Source organism: Oncorhynchus nerka, linkage group LG11 (assembly GCF_034236695.1).
Source record: "Oncorhynchus nerka isolate Pitt River linkage group LG11, Oner_Uvic_2.0, whole genome shotgun sequence".
In the NCBI taxonomy this organism is placed as follows: domain Eukaryota; kingdom Metazoa; phylum Chordata; class Actinopteri; order Salmoniformes; family Salmonidae; genus Oncorhynchus; species Oncorhynchus nerka.
In genome coordinates, this window is record NC_088406.1 from 58,985,397 (window position 1) to 59,008,399 (window position 23,003).

General features: G+C 45.8%; 1 protein-coding gene across 4 annotated transcripts in view; it reads left to right on the forward strand.

Moving 5' to 3' along the window:
- trim2a (tripartite motif containing 2a) overlaps window positions 1-23,003 on the forward strand; it is a 70,202-nt gene that overhangs the window by 35,172 nt on the left and 12,027 nt on the right. For 3 of the 4 annotated variants that reach the window (XM_029673446.2, XM_029673445.2, XM_065024693.1), the window contains exons 2-7: window positions 13,124-13,305; window positions 14,801-15,041; window positions 15,657-15,808; window positions 17,815-17,995; window positions 19,830-20,553; window positions 21,892-21,995. In XM_029673446.2, coding sequence (XP_029529306.1) covers window positions 13,169-13,305; window positions 14,801-15,041; window positions 15,657-15,808; window positions 17,815-17,995; window positions 19,830-20,553; window positions 21,892-21,995 — 1,539 coding nt within the window. In that variant the 5' untranslated portion in view covers window positions 13,124-13,168. Of the gene's footprint in view, window positions 1-9,832; window positions 10,069-13,123; window positions 13,306-14,800; window positions 15,042-15,656; window positions 15,809-17,814; window positions 17,996-19,829; window positions 20,554-21,891; window positions 21,996-23,003 lie in introns of those variants that run through there. The other variant, XM_029673444.2, reaches the window with a different exon arrangement.

A 23,003-nucleotide genomic window follows, 5' to 3' on the forward strand; every position in this document is an offset into this window, starting at 1 on the left:
TCTCCCGCCTCTCCAGTGCTGTCGGAGCCTTTCTCCTCTCCTGCGCTACCGGAGTCTCTTGTCTGTTCAGTGCAGCCAGAGCTGCCAGCCTGCATGGAGCAGTCAGAGCTGTCAGCCTGCATGGAGCAGTCAGAACTGTCAGCCTGCATGGAGCAGTCAGAACTGTCAGCCTGCATGGAGCAGTCAGAGCTGTCAGTCTGCATGGAGCAGCCAGAGATGTCAGTCTGCATGGAGCAGCCAGAGCTGTCAGTCTGCATGAAGCAGCCAGAGCTGTCAGTCTGCAAGGAGCTGTCAGTCTGCAAGGAGCTGCCAGCCTGCATGGAGCAGCCAGAGCTGCCAGCCTGCATGGAGCAGCCAGAGCTGCCAGTCTGCATGGAGCAGCCAGAGATGTCAGTCTGCATGGAGCAGCCAGAGCTGTCAGTCTGCATGAAGCAGCCAGAGCTGTCAGTCTGCAAGGAGCTGCCAGTCTGCAAGGAGCTGCCAGTCTGCAAGGAGCTGCCAGTCTGTAAGAAGCACTGTCAGCCTAGGAGCCGCCAGAGCTGGAGCAGTCAGTCTGTAAGTCTGCATGGAGCAGTCAGAGCTGTCAGCCTACATGGAGCAGCCAGAGCCGCCAGTCAGCATGGAGCAGTCAGAGCCGCCAGTCAGCATGGGTCAGACAGATTCTTCCAGATCTGCCAGTCAGCCAGATTCTTCCAGATCTGCCAGTCAGCCAGAATCTTCCAGATCTGCCAGTCAGCCAGAATCTTCCAGATCTGCCAGTCAACCAGGATCTTCCAGATCTGCCAGTCAGCCAGACACTTCCAGATCTGCCAGTCAGCCGGGATCTGCCAGAACTGCCAGTCGGCCAGGATCTGCCAGTCGGCCAGGATCCGCCAGTCAGCCAGGATCTGCCAGTCAGCCAGGATCTGGTGGATCCATCAACCTGCCTGAGCTTCCTTTCACTCCTGAGCTTCCTTTCACTCCTGAGCTTCCTTTCACTCCTGAGCTTCCTTTCACTCCCGAGCTTCCTTTCACTCCCGAGCTTCCTTTCACTCCCGTTCACTCCCGAGCTTCCCCTCAGTCCCGAGCTTCCCCTCAGTCCCGAGCTTCACCTCAGTCCCAATCTGCTCCTCAGTCTAGTGGGGTTCTTTGTGAGGAATACTAGGCCATGGTTGGTGGCGAGGGTGGACTATCTAGGGACGCAAGGAGAGGGGACTAAGACATTTACTGAGTGGGGTCCACGTCCCGCGCCGGAGCCGCCACCATGGACAGACGCCCACCCGGACCCTCCCTATTGATTTGAGGTGCGTTCGGGAGTCCGCACCTTAGGGGGGGGGGGGTTCTGTCACGCCCTGGTCGAAATATTTTGTGTTTTTCTTCATGTATTTGGTCAGGCCAGGGTGTGACATTGGTTTTTGTATGTGGTGTGTAGCTTAGTGGAATTGTAGCTTCGTGGGGTGTTCTAGGAAGGTCTATGGCTGTCTGAAGTGGTTCTAAATCAGAGGCAGGTGTTTATCGTTGTCTCTGATTGGGAACCATATTTAGGCAGCCATATTATTTGGTTGTATTGTGGGTGATTGTCCTGAGTGTCTTGATGTCCTTGTTTGATGTTAGTTGACACAAGTATAGGCTGTTTTCGGTTTTCGTTTCGTTTATTGTTTTGTAGTGTTCGTGTTTAGTCGTGTTTACGTTTGTTTAAATAAACATGGATTGCAATCGACAGGCTGCAGTTTGGTCCGACTCTCCTTCACCATATGAAAACCGTGACACATGTCAAATTGTACCAATGTGAAGTTCATAGGAGCATGTCAAATTGTACCAATGTGAAGTTCATAGGAGCATGTCAAATTGTACCAATGTGAAGTTCATAGGAGCATGTCAAATTGTACCAATGTGAAGTTCATAGGAGCATGTCAAATTGTGACCGGTATCAGGAAACTAGGAATGTCGCAAGTCACGACTTCACAGGAGAGCCGTTTGAACGTAAAACATTTGTTTTGATCAAAATGCGTTTTTTTGGGGCAGAAATGCCTTCTCGATATGTGAGCTTTCATGTGCCTTAATAACAAACTTTTATGCCATCTGTAAATACGAATACAGTTTTTAAATGACAAGCCAAAGGTTTAGCCAAAGAAAAACTCAGAAACCTTCCCGCTAGCCATGAATGGCTGAGATGATGAGTGGGCTGGACATGCCGAGAGATGAGTTTCAGATTGGTCTGCAATGTAGCATCTTGTCTATAAAATGAGATGCTCGTTATGCGTAGATAATCCTTTCTACTGCAGTTTTATTTTCAAAAGATATAACATTAGCAATGGAGAACTGCAAATATGTTGCTACTGCTCTCAATAACATTGCTGCCCTGAATGTATCAGGCTCTCAAAGGTCCGTGTGGAAAAGTTGTGATGGATTACTTTCTGGAGAACGATCGTGCCATGCTGACTCTCTCTGACTATGAAAATGAATCAGACGATGAGGAAATCCCTGATTTAGGTAAAAAAACATTTTCATTGAAGAAGACAGTGTAGAGTCTTCTGATGACAGTGATGGGGAAGAAACGGCAATCAGCAGTGTTGTCACGGAAGAAGTTGACCGAGTTTTGAAATCAGTGGAATGTCTAGTAGAAGCAGAATATGATAAGGAGATTAATAGAATTCTGCCATTTGATTGCAAATGCATAAGGAGTCGAAAAGAGAACACAGAAGGCTGTTGTATAAAACACCTGTTTCCGGATTGCATCTTCAAACTAAGGGCAACCATGGCATCCGTGACAGAGAGGGAGAAAGATCTGATGATTCTTATGGCATTGCACACGGTCAGTGTGAACCAGAGTGACTTGACACAACGAGCCAAGCAGGCTGTGCAAACTAAACAGAAACGACACAGGACGTCTTATTTTATGAAAGGGTTTGCAGTCTGCCATGGCTACAGTTTCAGATATTATACGTTTCTAATTTTGTCAGAAAGCTGTTTTCATTAGAGGTTAAAGCTTGCTGTTAGCTAGCTAGCTGAAGTTTGATAGCTGGCTTGCTAGCTAACATTGAACCTATTTGGTTAACTTTAGCTAGCTATGACAATCAGTTTGTATTGCTAGTACTCTATGGATTGGGTTTATAGTTTATTGTTTAGCTAGCTGACGTTAATGTTACATGTCTAAACAAAAGACCCCAAGTTAAATATTGCTGTTCGGTGCCTATATTTTCAAAAAATTAAGGCATATTTCAACCATTTTTTTATAATATATTTTTTTAGGAATAAGCAAAGGCTTTTGACTTCTGGTCAAACAGATGGAAAGGGAGTCTTAGAAAATCTCTACCAGAAAAAGTCTTAAAGGGTATTAGAAATACATCAAAACACTATTTTGAGGTAAAAAAAAACCCTTGGCAACTAATATCAACACTTTTTTATATTTTGTTTTGGATACAGCCTTCTGTACATTTAAGAAACATTGCTTTGTGCCTCAATTCTGTCACCAAAAACCCACATATCTTTAAGATATTTTCTTTCCCTCATGAGGAGGGAGGATAATGAAAGTTCACAGAAGTAACAAGTAAAGGTAAACCTGGAGTAGTGGCGAAGCGAGTTCTGTGCCCAGGGCACAAACGCCGCCCACTTCCCCGGCCGCTCCCCCCTGGCAATAGGAATGCAGAAACCTGCCCACATCCTGGTTTACTCTCTCCACCTGCCCATTACTCTCGGGGTGAAACCCTGAAGTAAGGCTGATCCAGTCCCCCAGACGTTCCATGAACGCCTTCCAGACCCTAGACGTGAATCTGGGACCTCGATCAGACACGATATTCTCAGGCACCCCGTAGTGCCGGAAGACGTGCGTAAACAAGGCCTCCGCAGTCTGTAGGGCCGTAGGGAAACCAGGCAGAGGGAGGAGACAACAGGACTTCGAGAACCGATCCACAACGACCAGGATATCGGTGTTACCCTGTGAGAGGTTGAGATCGGTTAGAAAATCCACCGACAGATGCGACCAAGGCTGTTGTGGAACGGGTAAGGAGTGTAGCTTCCCTCTGGGCAGGTGTCTAGGAGCCTTACACTGGGCGCACACCGAGCAGGAGGAAACATAAACCTTAGCCAAGGTAGGCCACCAGTACCTCCCGCTCAAACAGCGCACTGTCAAACCGATCCCAGGATGACCAGAGGGTCACGTGTGGGCCCAATAGATTAACCGGTCACGAACAGCAGACGGGACATACAGACGCCCAGCGGGACACTGGACGGGAGCGGGGTCTGCATTTAACGCCTGCTCAATGTCCACGTCCAGCTCCCATACTACCGACGCCACCAGGCAGGAGGCGGGGAGTATGGGAGTGGGATCCATGGGCCGCTCCTCTGTGTCATACAGCCGGGACAATGCGTCTGCCTTCACGTTCTGGGAGCCTGGTCTGTAGGAAAGGGTAAACACAAAACGGGTGAAAAACATGGCCCACCTTGCCTGGCGAGTGTTCAATCTCCTCGCTCCCTGGATGTACTCCAGATTGCGGTGGTCAGTCCAGATGTGAAAAGGGTGTTTAGCCCCCTCAAGCCAATGTCACCATGCCTTCAAAGCCTTGACGACAGCCAACAGCTCCCGGTCCCCCACATCATAGTTTCGCTCCGCTGAGCTTCTTCTCGAAGAAGGCACAGAGGCGGAGCTTCGGTGGCGTACCCGAGCACTGAGAGAGTACAGCTCCTATCCCAGCCTCGGACGCGTCCACCTCCACTATGAACGCCAAAGAGGGATCCGGATGGGCCAGCACGGGAGCTGAGGTAAACAGAGCCCTTAGGTGACCAAAATCCCTGTAAACGCACCGGGCCCCCCTTCAGCAGTGAGGTAATGGGAGCCGCTACCTGACCAAAAACCCGGATAAACCTCCGGTAGTAGTTGGCAAACCCTAAGAACCGCTGCACCTCCTTTGCCGTGGTGGGAATCGGCCAATTATACACGGCTGAAATGCGGTCACTCTCCATCTCCACCCCTGAGGTGGAAATGCGGTACCCTAGGAAAGAGACGGACTGCTGAAAGAACAGGCACTTCTCAGTCTTGACGTACAGTCATGCTCCAACAGGCGACCAAGCACCCTGCACACCTGAGACACATGCTCGGCGCGTGTAGCGGAGTATATCAGAATGTCATCAATATACACCACTACACCCTGCCTGTGCAGGTCCATGGAAATCTCGTCTACAAAGGCCTGGAAGACTGTTGGCGCATTCATCAACCCGTACGGCATGACAAGGTACTCATAGTGCCCTAAGGTGGTATTGAAAGCCGTCTTGCACTTGTCTCCCTCCCGGATACGCACCAGGTTGTAAGCACACCTGAGATCTAGTTTGGCGATGAAGCGCGCCCCGTGCATTGACTCAATCACTGTGGCTATGAGCGGTAATGGGTAACTATACCTCACAGTTCATACCCCGATTGTCAATACACGGGCGCAGACCTCCTTCCTTCTTTTTCACAAATAAGAAACTCGAGGAGGCGTGTGAAGTGGATGACCGAATGTTCCCCTGACGCAGGGATTCCATAGCCTCCATCTACGCCTGTGACAGGGGATACACGTAACTCCTGGGAATTGCAGCGTCTACCAGGAGATCTATCGCACAATCACCCAGTCGATGGGGTGGTAATTGAGTCGCCTTCTTTTTAGAGAAGGCGAGAGCCAAATCGGCATATTCAGGGGGAATGTGCACGGTGGAGACCTGGTCTGGACTTTGCACCGTAGTAGCACCAACGGAAACCCCTAAACACCTCCCCGAGCACTCTCGCGACCAGCCCGTGAGAGCCCTCTGTGGCCAAGAAACAGTGGGGTCATGACATACTAACCAGGGTAGGCCTAGCACCACGGGAAACGCAGGAGAGTCAATAAGGAAGAGACTAATTCTCTCCTTGTGACCCCCCGCGTCACAATGCCCAAGAGGAGCGGTGGCCTCCCTGGTCAACCCTGACCCTAATGGTCGACTATCTAAGGCATGAACGGGGAAGGGTACAGCCACGGGAACAATGGGGATCCCTAAACTATGGGCGAACGATTTATCTATAAAATTCCCAGCCTCACCTGATCGACGAGCGCCTTATGCTGGGAAATGCAGGGAAAACTCAGGGAAAGTGACATACACAAACATATGTGCAACAGAGGGCTCTGGGTGAGAATGGTGCCGGCTCATCTGGGGTGACGCCAGAGCGCCCTGCCTGCTGCCTCGGCACTGACAGGCAGTGTGACCTCTGCGGCCACAGATGGTGCACGAGCTGGAACCCCCTCCGGTCTCCCTGCGCACCGCTCCTCCCAGCTCCATGGGTATTGGAGAGAGGGTGCGAGGGGATGGAACCAACAGACCCTGATCTGAACGTCCGCGGGTAGCCAGCAGGTTATCCAACCGGATGGACAGGTCCACCAGCTTGTCGAATCGCCCGACGGGCGTCCTCGCGCAGACTTCAACAATACTGGTCGATCAGGGCCCTGTCGTTCCATCCCGCGCCGGAAGCCAGGTGCCGAAACTCCAGGGCGAACTCCTGGGCACTCCTCGTCCCCTGCCTCAGATGGTAGAGGCGCTCACCTGCCGCTCTACCCTTGGGCGAGTGGTCGGTGGGTGAACTCCTCAAACTGGTCCAACGTCGCATCTCCCTCTCTCCACACGGCATTGGCCCACTCCAGGGCTTTCCTGGTGAGGCACGAGACGAGGGCGAACACCCTCTCACGGCCCAAAGGAGCCGGGTGGACGGTTGCCAGGTATAGGTCCAGTTGTAATAGGGACCCCTGGCAGTTCGCAGCCGTCCCATCATATTCCTGGGGAAGGGAGAGACGAATCCCACTGAGACCAGGAGAAGGAAAGGCGTGTAGTGGAGACCCTGGTTGTGCTGGTGGAGGCGCTGGGAGAACTCCCTGTCTCTCCCAGTGGTCCATTGTCTGGACAACGCGGGCCATGGCGCATTTCCATTATAGGGTGTAAATCCACTTTTAATGTAGTTCAATAACCAAAAGAGATTTTTTTCAAAGTCAATGTGTCATGTTATAGCTAACATACCATTCTTTCTGCCGACATCACAGAATCTTAATTCGGAGCAGATATTTAAACGTATTTAAAACATTTAGATATTTTTTACATGGACTCAAGGACATTTTACCAAAATTCTCTTACCAGACTTTGCCTCTGCACAGTTCTTCCAGTAAATGTGTTTTTGTAAAATGTTCAGTGTAAATTGTTAAAAGTCGCCCTTGTGCATAGAGTTGTATGGTTTGTTAAACTTTGCAATCAATGTTTTTGTTAGATTTTTTCACTTAAAATGTAAAACCAGAGACTCAACACAATTCCGTTACCATGGAATTGCCAATATCAAGCTATCCTAAAAATCCTTGCAGAAAAACATCATTATTTTGCAGTGCACGTTCTTGGCATTCCACATGCGCATTTTGGCGCGGTTACTAATGTGTTGATGACTCTTCATTCTGAGTTGTATAGTATTAGCAGCAAGAACTCCTTTGAAAGCCAGATAATGTGTGCGTCCCAAATGACACCCTTATGGGCCCGGGTCAAAAGTAGTGCACTGCACTATATAGGGAGTAGGTTACCATTTGGGACTGAGCTTTTGTGTGTAAAGCACTGGATTGGAACACTCGCCATCAGCATGCTACACTATGAGCCTGTGGCTATGGGTCAAGTTTGGTCGAGTGAGTTCTGATTCAGACCCAATAAAAGAGGAGAATCCTTTCGTTGAATACGGTCTTGTTAAGTGGATTGTTTTCTTTTCAACCCTGTTTTGGCTTTGCGTATGCTCTGTTTTTTGGAGGCATTAAGGTATAAGAATGTGTAGCAGCATAATGGTATTGGACAAAACACTTGTTCAGTCTTCTGTCTGCACTCCTTGGAATAGAGACTTTCTTGTTGTGCTGCATCTCGACTTAAAATTTTGCATGGAATGATTTTTTTTTATTTTACCTTTATTTTACCTTTATTTTACTAGGCAAGTCAGTTAAGAACAAATTCTTATTTTCAATGATGGCCTAGGAACAGTGGGTTAACTGCGTGTTCAGGGGCAGAACAACAGATTTGTACCTTGTCAGCTCGGGGATTCGAATTTACAACCTTTTGGTTACTAGTCCAATGCTCTAACCACTAGGCTACCCTGCCGTCCCAATTGGATATATGCTTGTGCAATTGTGCCCTTATTGGTGCAGTTCACGCAATTCACTTCTATAAAAGCCTTTCAAGTCTCTGTCCATCCATCCATCACACATAGGCCCACATGACCTGATTCTAATTTCTCTAGATGTCTACTAGCCTCCCAAGCATCCTGGTAATCATGCAGTGCTATCCAGAGCTGTGGTCAAGTGGATAACACTCCTGGCTAGTACATGCCTCCTCACTGGAGACCAGGCTTCAATCCCGATCTACCCCCTTTCCTGCTGTGTCTCCGTTTTATCTCCCTATCGGTTTCCTGCTATCTGAACTACAGATGAGAGGGAAATTCTAGCCTGAGTACCAGTCTGTTTGTTCCATCATGCCACTCCTTAGTATGACAAGGGCCAGGCTAGTGGAATTCCACTTCCCTTTTGAATCACAGTACTTAAGGACCTGCTCAATGAGGCGAGTGAGATGAAACCTGCCGTTTCATTACGCAAGAGCAGAGAGGGTGGTGTCACGACCCACTTGTGTCCCCAATGGCATCCTATTCTCTATATAGTGCACTCCTTTTGAACAGGGACCTTAGGGACTATAATAGAGAATAGGATGCCATTTGGGATGCAGCCCCAAGTCTACGCAGAAGGCTTGAATTGAGAATGAAGACTACGTTATTTTTGTCACATTTGCATACTGTCATGTTTCTGGATGCCCTCAGAATATTTTGTCATTCTAAACTGTCAAATGTTATAGGCTGTTATCTAGACAGAAGCCAGCAGCTTTGCCATATCTTAGTTAGTTTGTGATCAGATGAATTGTCTTGTCATTTCTAATGCTAGTACTACCTACCGAGTTGCTGTTACCTCAATTCCCCGCTGTCGTTGTTTAGAGTTGACATTTGCGCATGTGTGTGTATGTCCGGCTGTGTCTACGAGTCACTGTCTGTGTGAGTGTTTATTTATTTGTGTGTGTGTGTGCATGCATGTGCTATTGAGGCTGCCTTTTTGATCGGTCCTCAGGACCCCAAGGGGTGCAAGTTTTGGTTTTTGCCCCAGCATTACACAGCTGATTCAAAGCTTAATAATTAGTTGAATCAGCCGTCTGGTGCAAAAAAAAAAAAAGTGCACCTGGACCGAGTTTGGGAGAACACTGCTCTAGTCTTGTTCACTCTCTGTAGTCTCTCTCTATCCTTCTATATCTTTTTCTCTTCTTTAATATCTCCCTGGCTTCCCCATGCCCTAATCAATGTTCATTCATCCCTGCGCCCCCCTTTCTTTTTCCCTACCTTTATCTCCATCTCCCTGTCTCTCTCTCTCTCTCAGCCTGTGCAGTGAGTCAGCAATATGGGTATACACACACATGCACACTGCTGCTCCCTTTGATCCTGTTAGCTTCTGCCTCATTGGTTGCTGAGCTGACCCACGCCGGCTTTTCCCTGTCTCATTGGTCACTCTTCAAGAGGCCAGCCAATCCGCTCCCTGCTGCTTGCTGACACTGCTGCGTCCCTTTCCCAGGATCCTTTGCCAGCTCTTCTGCAGTGAGCCAGCATTAACTTGAGAGAGCGGGAGGGTGGGAGGAAGGGAGGGATGGGGAGAGGGAGGGATATATAGGGTGAGTGGAAAACAGAGGGGAGAGAGAGGGAGACAGAAAGAGGGTGATGGGAAAAAGGAAAAGTGACAGTAAGAGGGAGGGAGGAAAGTGAGAGAGGGAGGGAGGGAGAGGGGAAGAGATGTAAGAGATTGATTGGCTACGAGTCCAGACATAGGTCTACACTGTTGGCTCTCACAATTAATCCTCCTCTCTCACTCTAACTCTCTGCTCTTGATATGTGTCGTCATCTCTTTTCAAGCTTAGCAGCTCTTTAAGCAGCTCATAATTTCTCTGCTCCCTGGACAGGAGTGTCTTTAGAGGGCACAAGCATGCGCTGTGTTTTAAGCCAAGGATGACTCAGCGATGGTAGGGCTCCTACAGAACGCGGTGGGTAGATGGCACGGTCTTGTGTTGGCACGGGTAGCTCTGGGTGGGTGACAGTGTCACTTACTATATCGGCTTAGTGGTGACGCCTGTTGATTGCTGTGACTGAGTGTTTGGGATAGGGATTTTAGAGTGATTTATATAGTGTCTTAGCAATGTCATCACTTTCGGGCGATGCACTGTATATGCTGGAGTAATGGATTTATGGTTTTGTGTATTGATTTGATTGATTAGTATTGGGCATTTTGAAATAGGGTCATTGTTAATGCTGATTTCTACAGATATCTATCTATGTTTTCTCATGTAAGTTGCACTCGGATTCTCTGATTGGTCAAGATAATTTGACATCTTTAACAGAAATCTACCTTTTGTCATCTGTCATCAGTCATCTGTTGCCTATGACACTCTGCTAGAAGCATATTGATGGATTAATCAAGCAGGATTTATTTAGTTGCATTTCACGTTGTCTTACATAAAGATTATGTAACGGCGAGACCTCCCTTTGTGAGATGACAGGAGTTTTGTATGTGTTCTGTCTGTGTTTGGTGCTGTCTTCGTTGTGTCTGTTGTGTTGTGTCTGAGTCTTGTTGTGTCTGTGCTGTGTCAGTGTCTGAAAGAAGAATTTGTGGAACAGTTTCATAATCATCTTTCATGCACTGCAAATCCACCTAGATATGCAGGGATGTTTAATGGAATTGATAAATCAGGGAAGGAGCCGGATTGTGGTTCATCAAATCATCTATTTGATTGAAGGCTTTCGTTGTGCTGGGTTTGTGCTTGCATGTACCGGTTGATTTTTCAATGTAACATTTTTTTATCAACAATACTGTGTTTTTTTTTTAGATTCCCTTGAGATATTGAGTGTTATGATTAAAAAAGCTGACGCACACCCCAAAAATATTCCTACATAACCTGGTTGAAGCATTCATTATGTAACCCTGAAGGAGGCGCTGCGTTGCCGAAACATTGGTTATTAGGTTTACCCCATTCAATTGTTGGAAGCATTTGATTACGAGTGGGCGAATCTCTTTCTTTGTTTGAGTGTTATGGTGTCATAAATCTTCGGGGTTATCTCAATAGACCATGAACCATATTGTCATCCTCTTTAAGGTCCCGAGTCCCCACGTGTGGAGAGTTAACCCATAGCTGACCAAGGAAGTGAAAAGGACTGTGTAATGACGTAATTCCAAAGCTTTCCAGATAAATCTAGCTTTAAAAAAAATCTCAATCCACCGCTTGGCTAAAACCCACTAAGCTTCAAGGGCCGCACAACCAAAGTTATGTAAATATTGTAGCTTAGCTAAGGTAGCGACAGACACTATGAAGGACTTGACTTCTGCTGTGTACTGTTGAGTAGTCAGCATTTAAGATTTAAGCAAACTATATGGAAAGGGTTAAACCAAGTGAAGGGGCTGACCTCTTCTCCATCCCGGTAGCCATGACAACGGTTTTCTTTTTTCCTGTAAAGCTATTTTCTGGCACATACTGTACAAGATATCAGCGAGGGAGGGAGAGTCTCCCTCAGGGCCTTTTTCTACAAGCGGCAGAGGCGTCCTGTTTCTTTGCCTGTCCTAAATACAACCTGAGACAGCTAGCTAGTTGACACACATGCTTTGCTCACACTGAGACCACCCTGGCCTTGATGTTGATGGGACCGGACTGGGCCAAATTCTAACCAATCATAGACACGTTTCACAAGATTGGATAGCACTGTACAGTGAGTAGAGCACAGTACAGTACTCAGTACAATCAGCACTCAACTCTGTCCTCAGTGGCATCACTAAGCTTCTACTGTACATGCGCTGCTTTGCTTTCACTTTGTTATCAAATATTCATAACTCAGTGCTTTTTCTGGAAACATCCACCTAGCATAGCACTGAAGCCATAGCAAAAAAATCTATTTTGAGATCATCCAAGCCCCAAATTGAGTTATTGATCCTGGGTAGGGATGCCAGATGGCATTTGAGGGGTACTGACAAGGGCCAAGGCCCCGAAACCACAGTGGATCTTTTTTTTCTTTCTCTCCTTATTTTTCGGGGACGTTCTTCTCTTCTGTGGCTAGTATCCGTAGCCAGAATTGCTTGGTCCCCAGTTGTTGGCTCTACTGTTGCTATTCAGCTGGTGCCATTGCCTGAGATTGACCTCCTACCTGTCTTTTTCCCCCCTACCAGCCATGGGTCATGTTTGCCTGGTCCCAAATCTGTTGGTGCTTTTGGCATGGCAATGCCAAAAGTTGGCAAGGTGGCACAAACGGGTCTGGGACCAGTTCCTGGGGTTCAGATCTGTTCCCCAAGCAACCAAAGCCACAGCGTCTGTGTCTCATTTGAAATTAGTGATTTAGCCAAAATGCTAAAAGGCTCATTTCTTTTGGATGGTCGTAGTTGTCAATCTGTATGCTTTTGTTTGAGTGAGCAGTCATTGAGTGAGCAGTTAACTTCTTAGGTCTTATTCCATGTTCTTTGAGGGTGATTTTATTTCATAGACTGGTTGATGACTACTACTAAGCAGTACAATATTATAATGCCATTGTGTGTGATAGGGAGGCAGGGTAGCCTAGTGGACTAGTAACCGGAAGGTTGCAAGTTCAAATCCCCGAGCTGACAAGGTACAAATGTGTCGTTCTGCCCCTGAACAGGCAGTTAACCCACTGTTCCTAGGCTGTCATTGAAAATTTGTTCTTACCTGACTTGCCTAGTTAAATAAAAGGTCAAATTTAAAAAATGGTTACGTCCTGAGCTTTATAGGCCATAGGCCATATTGTGGGAAATATTATTTATTTATACATACTGATATGTGGACTATGTTGAGATGTTTTGCTTTTGCTGTGACAGAACTGTGATTTGTGTGTTTGGCATTTCCTGTCTCGGTGAGGGGCAGGATGGGAGAAAGCAAGCAGCTGACGTGTGTCTCCTCCTTTTACCTTTGTGTGTGTGTGTGTGTGTGTGTGTGTGTGTGTGTGTGTGTGTGTGTGCATATGCGTACTGGTTGGAATTTAACATGGGCATCCGTGCGTATGTGTGTGAACCCCTCTAACCCTCCTCTCTCTGTCTCTCTCTAGGGTCCAGGGTGAGAGGAAGAGGGAACTTTATGACAGAGTATTAGGATGGCCAGTGAAGGCTCCAGTAGCATCCCCAGCCCTGTGGTGCGACAGATCGACAAGCAGTTCCTGATCTGCAGCATATGCCTGGATCGCTACGACAACCCCAAAGTGCTGCCCTGCCTCCATACTTTCTGTGAGAGGTGAGGTGTGTGTGTGTGTGTGTGTGCACGCTGCCTGTCTCATTTTTGTTCAGTTTGGGAGAGTGCGTGAGCCTGATTGTCTTTGAGAGTGTGATTTATCGGTTAGCAAACGTGTGAATATTCTGCCAATTAAGGGTGATAGAAAGTGATGCTTGCTCATCACACATCCTTGGATTAAAGATGACCTAACCAAATATGTATAAAGTGTCTCTCCTTTTGTCATGGATAGGGAACTTAGCTGAATATAGAAACTAAATACTGTAGCTTCACAAAATGGCTGTCTTTTCTGTGATTACATTTGGTCTGTCCATGTCACCCTCCTAGACTAGCTGCCTTTGTCCCTGAGAGAAGAAGGGAGAGCTCAGTGCCTGTCTCTGCCTGTATCATTGTTCTGTATAGCATCTAGAGCGTGACATTACTCAATTAGATTTGATGATGCTGTTGTACCAAGATGCTCTCGCTCTCTTTTGCTCGTTCTCTCTTTTGCTTGTTTTCTCTCCCTATCGTTGTCTCTTTCTCCTTCTGTCTTTGTCTCTGATTGTAGACAGAGAGGAACTAGAGACTTCTCTCTGTCTTCTGTCTCTCAACTACCCTTCTTCTGTCTGTCTTCTCTCCCATCCTCTTTTTCCCCACTCTGTCCCTCTCTAGTCCCTCTCTGTCTCTCTGTTCATTTTGGAGTCAGTATGGTGCAGGCAACTTCTGTGTGTGTGTGTGTGTGTGTGTGTGTGTGTGTGTGTGTGTGTGTGTGCTGGATATAACAATTCAATTTGTTTTTGAGGGGCAGAAAACTTGAACTTGATTGACATGTTAGGTTCTTCTTCCATTTTTAATTCTGTGTTGACTTTGATGACCATCGAACAACTTAATAAATCAGTGATTAAACAGTGAATCAGCGTCTCTGTGAAAATTGTATATGACTAGATAGAATGAAATCAAACTAGAAATTCAATAGGCCATTTAAAGTTGTTTTTTATATATATATTTTGTGGGACCTTTTTCTGGGCTTTTGTTCTTCTCCCATAAATCAGGTACCTAAATGTATTGCAGGACGCTATCTAGGGCTAGGCAGTGTGTGACTGTGAATCCCACCCCTTCATACAATGTGCTCTAGAGTCACTCACTGGTATATAAGTCAGTGTTGTTGGAGTATGGTGGAAATAACCCTGAAGACTGCTACTACAACATTTTAGGATTTGATCCTGTAAAAAAAAATGTTGTTTCCTGATTCAAGCAGAATATACTAGACGAGAGTCACAATAAGATAGATGTACAGTATGATACATATGTCTGTTGTTGCATCCCAAATATCAACCTCTTCCCTATTTAGGCAACTACTTTTGACCTGGGGCCATTTGGGATGCAGGCGTGTAGCCTGTGTTTTCCGTCATGACAGGTATCAGGGCTGTGGTGGTATAGAAATAGTCTAGAAACACTAGTAAGTATATCCACATCTGACATTTAACTCCGCCCTTCTATCCGCCTCTCTCCTCTCCAGGTGCCTCCAGAACTACATCCCGGCCCACAGCCTGACACTGTCGTGCCCCGTGTGCCGCCAGACGTCCATCCTGCCGGAGAAAGGCGTGGCAGCGCTGCAGAGCAACTTCTTCATCACCAACCTGATGGATGTGCTGCAGCGGCCCCCCAGCGACAGCTGCAGCCAGGAGAACGCCGTGTTGGAGACCATCAGCTCTGTGGCCACGGGACAACCGCTCTCCTGTCCCAACCACGTAGGAAATGTAGGATATAACAACAGACAGACTCTCTCTCACACACACACAGATAATCATTTCCATCCATCTATGTCCATCTAACGTTATCATCCTAGTAAATTATTCTACCGATAGGTCACCTTGAAATTACAGTGATGGTCAAGGAATCCCACCAGGAAATTCCGTGACATTCATCTCTCTCCTTTCTCTCTCCTCTCTTCTCTTCTCTTCTCTCCTCTCTCTTCTCTCTCTCTCTCGTCACCATAGCAACAGGTTTATTTTTATGGGCTACTGGCATGGGGGCACTACCACACTGGCACTGAACTCCTAAGTGAGGATAATGACTTGCTTCAATGCTTGATACAGAGGTTTTACAACAGGGTGTGATGTTTTGGGGAAGAAAGGATTTTAGATTACTTGTGTGGTGTTTTTTTGAATATAGTTAAGAGGAAATAAATAATAGGGTTAGTAAATATCTACAGTATTTTGTGCCCTCATATATTCTGGTAATATTTGGGGAGTGCTTTTGCACACCTGCACAGTATGCATTTGCAATCATGTCAGAGGGAAGGGAAAGGTAAGGAGAAAATGGATTCTCATACCGTACCTTGACCTTTGAACTCTTGCTTTGCTCTTTCCTAGGTGATGGAGTTCTACTGTCCACCGTGTGAGACCGCCATGTGCCAGGACTGTACGAGCGGCGAGCATGCCGAGCACCCCACTGTACCCCTCAAAGATGTGGTCGAGCAGCACAAGGCCTCACTGCAGGAACAGCTTGACGCCGTCAAAAACCGGTAGGGGCCCATACATACCCCTGGGGGACACCAAGACGTCATACGACATATTTACATCCATTTAAACAAATTACAACCAGAAAATAACCATTTAATAATAATTATGACATCCAATTGCACTGGACACAGTCAAAAAAAGGTAATGGCCCAACACACACCCCTGGGGAAAGTGGGTTAATATGGTTGTATTTGTACACAGAATTCATCATCTGTTCTTCCCCAATTTGCACTAGTGTATTGAGTTTTCCTATTAGACTCAAAGTCCTTTATCTACCCATTTTGGACCTTAGGCTTTGCCTAAGACCCCTTAACTTTTTCCACATTTTGCTACATTACAACCTTATTCTAAAATGGATCAAATAAAACATTCCTCAGCAATCTACACATAATGACAAAGCAAAAACTGTTTTGGGGACATTTTTGCAAATGTATTAAAAATAAAAAACAGATACCTTATTTTTACAAGTATTCAGACCCTTTGCTATGAGACTTGAAATTGAGCTCAGATGCATCCTGTTTCCATTGATCATCCTTGAGATTTTACTGGAACTTGACTGGAGTCCACCTGTGGCAAATTCAATTGATTGGACATGATTTGGAAAGGCACACACCTGTCTATATAAGGTCCCACAGTTGACAGTGCATGTCAGCGCAAAAGCAAGCTATGAGGTCGAATTAATTGTCCGTAGAGCGTCAAGACAGGATTGTGTCGAGGCACAGATCAGGAGAAGGGTACCAAAACATTTCTGCAGCATTGAAGGTCCCCAAGAACACAGTGACCTCCATCATTGTTAAATGGAAGAAGTTTGGAACCACCAAGACGCTTCCTAAAGCTGACCGCGAGGCCAAACTGCGTTATTGAGGGAGAAGGGACTTGGTCAGGGAGGTGACCAAGAACCTGATGGTCACTCTGACAGAGCTCCAGAGTTCCTCTGTGGAGATGGATGACACTTCCAGAAGGACAACCATCTCTACAACACTCCACCAATCAGGCTTTTATGGTAGAGTGGCCAGACGGAAGCCACTCCTCAGTAAAAGGCACATGAATTTCCGCTTGGATTTGGCCAAAAGGCACCTAAAGACTCTCAGGCCATGAGAAAGAACATTATTCTGGAACCAAGATTTAACTCTTTGGTCTGAATGCCATCTGGAGGAAACATCTGGAGGAAACCTGGCACCATCCCTACAGTGAAGCATGGTGGTGGCAGCATGGTGGTGGCAGCATCATGCTGTTGGGATGTTTTTCAGCAGCAGTAATTGGGAAACTAGTTAAGATCGAGGAACAGAGCAAAGTACACAGAGATCCTTGATGAAAACCTGCTGCTGAGCGCTCAGAACATCAGACTGGGGTGAAGATTCACCCTCCAACAGGACAACGACCCTAAGCACAAAGCCAAGACAACGCGGAGTGGCTTCGGCACAAGTCTCTACATGTTCTTGAGTGGTCCAGCCAGAGCCCGGACTTGAACCCGATCGAACATCTCTGGAGAGACCTGGAAATGAATGTGCAGTGACGCTCCCCATCCAACCTGATAGAGCTTGAGAAGATCTGCAGAGAAGAATGGGAGAAACTCACCAAATAGTGGTGTGCCAAGCTTGTAGTGTCATACCAGGAAACTCAAGGCTGTAATTGCTGCCAAAGGTGCTTCAACTAAGTACTGAGTAAAGGGTCTGAATGCTTATGTAAATGTGATTTTTTTTTAAAATTAATTAAAAAACATTTCTAAATAAACAAGTTTTGCTCTGTCATTAGGGGGTATTGTGTGTAGATTGATGAGGGACAATTTTAGAATAAGGCTGTAACCTAACAATGTGGAAAAAGTCAAGTGTCTGAATTCTTTCCAAAGGCACTGTATATGTATCAGAGGCAACTTAAGCATTATCCCCGATGGCCCAATAGTTTGAGGGACAATGCGCTCCATCCTTCAAAGTGATGTAGTCACAGTCAGCTAATTTTGACGTAAGACTAATCGCACCCACCTCTCTGACTCCCTCCCTTTCTTCAGGCTGCCTGAAATCGACTCGGCCCTGCAGGTGCTGTCAGAGATCCTGCAGCAGCTGACCAATCAGAAGAGCTCCATCGAGGGGGACATCCACACCACGTTCGATGAGTTGCAGAAGACCCTGAACGTCCGCAAGAGTGTCCTGCTCATGGAGCTTGAGGTCAACTACGGCCTCAAGCAGAAGGTGAGGCCCCCAACATTTGATAAATGGGGGGGGTTGTTGAGTGGGACATTTATTAGAACCTTTTCTTGTAGGTTTCTGATTTGTTTTGGCAATTTGTTTAGTGCACACAGTCAATATGATACGAAATTAGAGGCAGGTGGTCAATGAAGGTAAGTAGTTGAATGATTAGGAGATAAAGGAAATAGATTTCTAAACATGGGCATAGTTTTTAAACCAAGAATAAACAGCATTATACTCTGAATGTAAACAAGAAAAATAGTGAAAGTAGATGCTTCCACAATCTGAAAATCTAGTATTTATTGAAAGCAGTAGATGGTAATTTTACAACAACTGAAACGTTTTCTGATTCCAACGTGCCTTCCTAGAAACAGATCTCTATCCTAAAATATTAAATGAAACCTTTATTAATATAAAGGATAAATAACATAGCAATATAAATAAAGGCCTCTGTTCGTTCTACTATCCCACACAGCAGCAGAGGCTCTGTTTACACTGCTTCTACTTTGCATGCCAGTGGCTCAGCTGTGGATCAGGCTGTTCTCTGAGAAATGATTAAATAAAACATGGTTTGGGGTGGGCTAGAAGGGAGGAGAGACTGACTGCCAGGGCAAAGAAGCTGATGCCCCACCCAGCCCAGAGAACCAATCAACCAGGCTGGCCTAGCGCCCAACGCCCTCCCCTTAGGGAGCAGAGCACCATCACATGGGAATGATTCACCAGTAGGACCTGCTGGCTAGAGCAGACAGAGTGCTGCACAAAGGAAGGGAGGACTTTAATCTTTCTGCCTTTTCCTATAGGGTGTGAACTGTGGACACTTTCTACTTTTCTATATCTAGGCTTTGGTTTGTCATTGTGTTTATCTAGTTGGTAATTTAGGCTTTGAAAGTGCTGTATCTTTCTAGCTAGCAAGCTAGCTGAGCTGTTCATGTTTAAAGAGAGGGTGAGTCTTGAAAGCAGAGAAGGGTTGATAAAGTGGGTAGGTACAGTGGTGTATGCTTCCACAGTGCACTGAGCTAAGTGAGTGTGCACTGTATCTCCCTGCCCTTGGTACGTCCTCTTTCTCTATCTAGAACATCTTTGTGTTATTCTTGCAGAGTGTGAGTTTTATACAGTATGAAGCAAGGTTTGATATAGATAGTGGTGGGGAAAGTAGTTTTGGCTGGGGACTTTGAGAGCTCAATGGCTTCTCGTGTGGTCGAAGAGGATGAGTGTGATAGCCAGATGCAGGTGAGAGACAGTGAGACTGTGTGTGTGTGTGTGTGCGTGCGTGCGTGTGTGCGATGCTCAGTGTTTCAACCCAGCCCTGTAGCATTTCTGTGCTGTGGTGTTATGTTAACAAGTGATAACTTTGATTGTTAGTCGACCCTCTTCCATATGCCTATACCAGTGGATGTGTCAAAAGTCCACTTAGCTTAGTCTGCAATTCTATGTTTATTCTTGGTAATGGAAAATGTAGCTTTATTCTCAGTACAGCAAATTAACTGATATTCATGTGGTATGTGGACAGCTGTCTAAAAGCAGATGTGTGTTTTCATTTGTTGTGTGTGCATTTTTCCAGTTCCCTGCTTGCAGTGTATATTTGCATGTGTCTGTGTGCACACATTTGTTAGGTGAATGTGTTTGTTGATCAGACGTTGGACAATGTTTGTCTATTTACATTGACAGATTGTATATATGTGTGTGTGTGTGTGTGTCAGCCCCTCACACTGACAGATGTTTGCATGCCCACATGTGCATCTCCATTCACACCCACCTGACACCCTTCTACGCCCTCACCCTCTCTACTATCCCGCCTCCTCGCTCTTTTCCCCTCTCTACATTGTGTTTCTCCTAGGTGCTCCAAGCCCAGCTGGACACATTATTCCAGGGCCAGGATGGCATCAACAGCAGCTGCAATTTCACCGAGCAGGCCCTGAGCCACGGCACCGAGGCCGAGGTCCTGCTCGTCAAGAAGCAGATGAGCGAGCGACTCAGCGAGTTGGCCAGCCGAGAGCTACCCCTACAGCCCGGGGAGAACGACCAGCTGGACTTCCTGGTGGAGACGGAGGGCCTCAAGAAGTCCATCCACAATCTGGGTACTATAGTTACAACGAATGCTGTGGCGTCTGAGACGGTGGCCACGGGCGAGGGCCTGAGGCAGTGCGTTGCGGGCCTGCCCACCTCTGTCACCATCACGACCAAGGACAAGGACGGTGAGCTGTGTAAGATGGGGAAAGCTAACATCACGGCGGAGATTGCCACGCCGGACGGCAGCGTGGGCGACGGCGAGATACTGGACAACAAGAACGGGACGTACGAGTATCTGTACACGGCGCCGAAAGAGGGTAGTTTGACGCTGTCGCTGCGTCTGTACGACCAGCATATTAAGGGGAGTCCCTTTAAGATTAAAGCGACAAAGTCGGCCGATGTGTCGCCCAGTACGGAGAGCGCTAAGAAGAGGTTGAAGTCACCGGGGAGTAGCCACGTCAAGCAGAAGGCCATCAAGAGGCCAGCCAGTATGTACAGCACGGGGAAGAGGAAAGAGAACCCCATCGAAGATGACCTCATTTTCAGGATCGGTAATGGTTGCCTTATCATTGGTGTTTTAACAGATTTAAAGGGAAGGTTCAACTAACACATTTAAAGGGACCGTTCACCTAATACATATGTTGTAGTGTTGTACGGTATAGGGTATACCGAAACATTTGTACTTTTTTGATACTAGAACATAAAAATTGGTTCGGTACTTGAATTTTGGTTACTTTCAGTACTTCTGTAAAAATGTGTTTCACGGATCAACTCTATCGCTTATATTGTGAGGCACACACCGTGCCTGCTCCACTTACTCATTGATAGCCTGCACTTGGAGTCTGGACTGCATCATGTTAACTTCTGTGCAGAGTGGGGAGCTAACACACTTGAATAATGCGCAAACGAAATGTTGAAACTGTTAATTACTGTTCGCAAAACAATGTCCATACAGGCTAGATCACTTTACAATGCAAGGAGTCTTGGTAGCATCAAGCTTTGTAGGCTAACTTTCCTTGCTAGTTTACAGCGGAAGCAAACATCAATTTACTACCGTAGTACTTTATTTGTGATTTAATATGGAGACTGTAACGCAAAATGTACTGATTTGAAAGCTGATTGTCACCAAAAACTGTATTAATTCACTTAATTGGTCTCCTGTTGAGTATGCATTCACCTGTATTGTCAACAGGCTTAGGCTATGTTTACATTTGAGTAATTTAGCAGATGCTCTTATCCAGAGCGACTTACAGTAGTAGTGAGTGCATACATTTTCATACTGGTCCCACGTGGGACATCGAACCCAGAACCCTGGCATTGCAAGCGCCATACCAACTGAGCCACATGGGACCAAATTTACCCAGTTTATCAATAGAGATTTACCATTCAAATACATTATTACTGTTGATGTTATGTAGTTTGATTAGTAAAAACAAAGTCCAATTGATTTTATGATTGATTTAACATTTTGATGTAAAAAAAAAGAAGAAGAAGAAATCCAAAGATGCCAAACAATTGAACAGAGCAGTTTTTCTGTCTGGATCAAGTGCCATTCTGTGGTGAAAATACCTTTTTTGCTGTGGTATCATTTTGGTGTTAAGTATTGTGAAGGTATCGAGTATCGCGATACTAAACCTGGTATTGGTATCAAAGTCAAAATTCTAGTACCATGACAACACGAATATGTTATGAATTACTAGTCAAAGTTTTTGTGTGGAATTGGGAAAAAGGTACTCAGAGAACTGACCAATGTAAGAATAATACAGTTCACTTTATAAAAAAAAAATGATATGTCAAAATGTTTTCACTTCGGAAACTCTTAATCTACATTCATAGGATGAATAAGCATTACGGGGGAATTTGACACTTGTTTATTTCATGCCTTCCAGGTACAAAGGGAAGAAACAAAGGGGAATTCACCAATCTACAGGGTGTGGCTGCCTCCTCAGTAGGCAAGGTGTTGATAGCAGACAGCAATAACCAGTGTGTTCAGGTAAGGGAACTGGCTGGAGAATGTCATCTCTAGCTCTATTTCATAGATCACTCATTAAACCCATGTCATTTATGCCACGCAGACCTTGACTGAATCACAAATAGCACCCTATTCCTTAGTGCACTATTTTTGACCAAGGCCTGTTGAGCTAATGCTCAGGCATTACTGTTAGAGCTAACAGAGGTCTCAAGGCCTCAAGGCAAGGTTACCAGTCGCACAAATGTAAAAACATTTGGCTTCAAAAGAGAACTAGCTGTTGTTCAAGGTAGGGTCAACAAGCACATTATGCTTCTTCTCTTCGCCTGAGGGAGATATCTGGGGGAATTGTGGGATGACTCATCATCGCTATTGAACATAATTAGCTTGGTGAGACCTGCACTTTGTCATCTCCATGGAGACCAACCATCAGCTCTCCGTCCTCCCTTTAATGCGTTTGATTTGAAAAGGGCTGAGAATGTGTTCCATCAAATGAACATACAAGCACTTGTGTTTTGTGATTTTTTTGTTTGGTTGTTGTTGTAAATTTGCGTTGTTGATCTGTGGATTTACATGGCTTGAATACCAGATGAATAATGGAAATTGACAAAAAATGTGTTTTAATTGATTTATTTACCACAGCACACATTCATTTTTGAGTGAGCACATCATTTGTTGTTTTATGTAATAAAGATTAGGCATGATAAAATAAGTTTCTACTGTAGTTAGACTCTTTCATTCAAATATTTTATCCCATTTACAGAACCAGTCAAAAGTTTGGACACCTACTCATTCAAGGGTTTTTCTTTATTTTTACATTGTCGAATAATAGTGAAGACATCAAAACTATGAAATAACACACATGGAATCATGTAGTAACCAAAAAGTGTTTAACAAATCAAAATATATTATATATTTTTACATTCTTCAAAGTAGCCACCATTTTCCTTGATGAAAATTGTGCACACCAGCTTCATGTCTTGAAGGAGTTCCCACATATGCTGAGCACTTGTTGGCTGCTATTCCTTTACT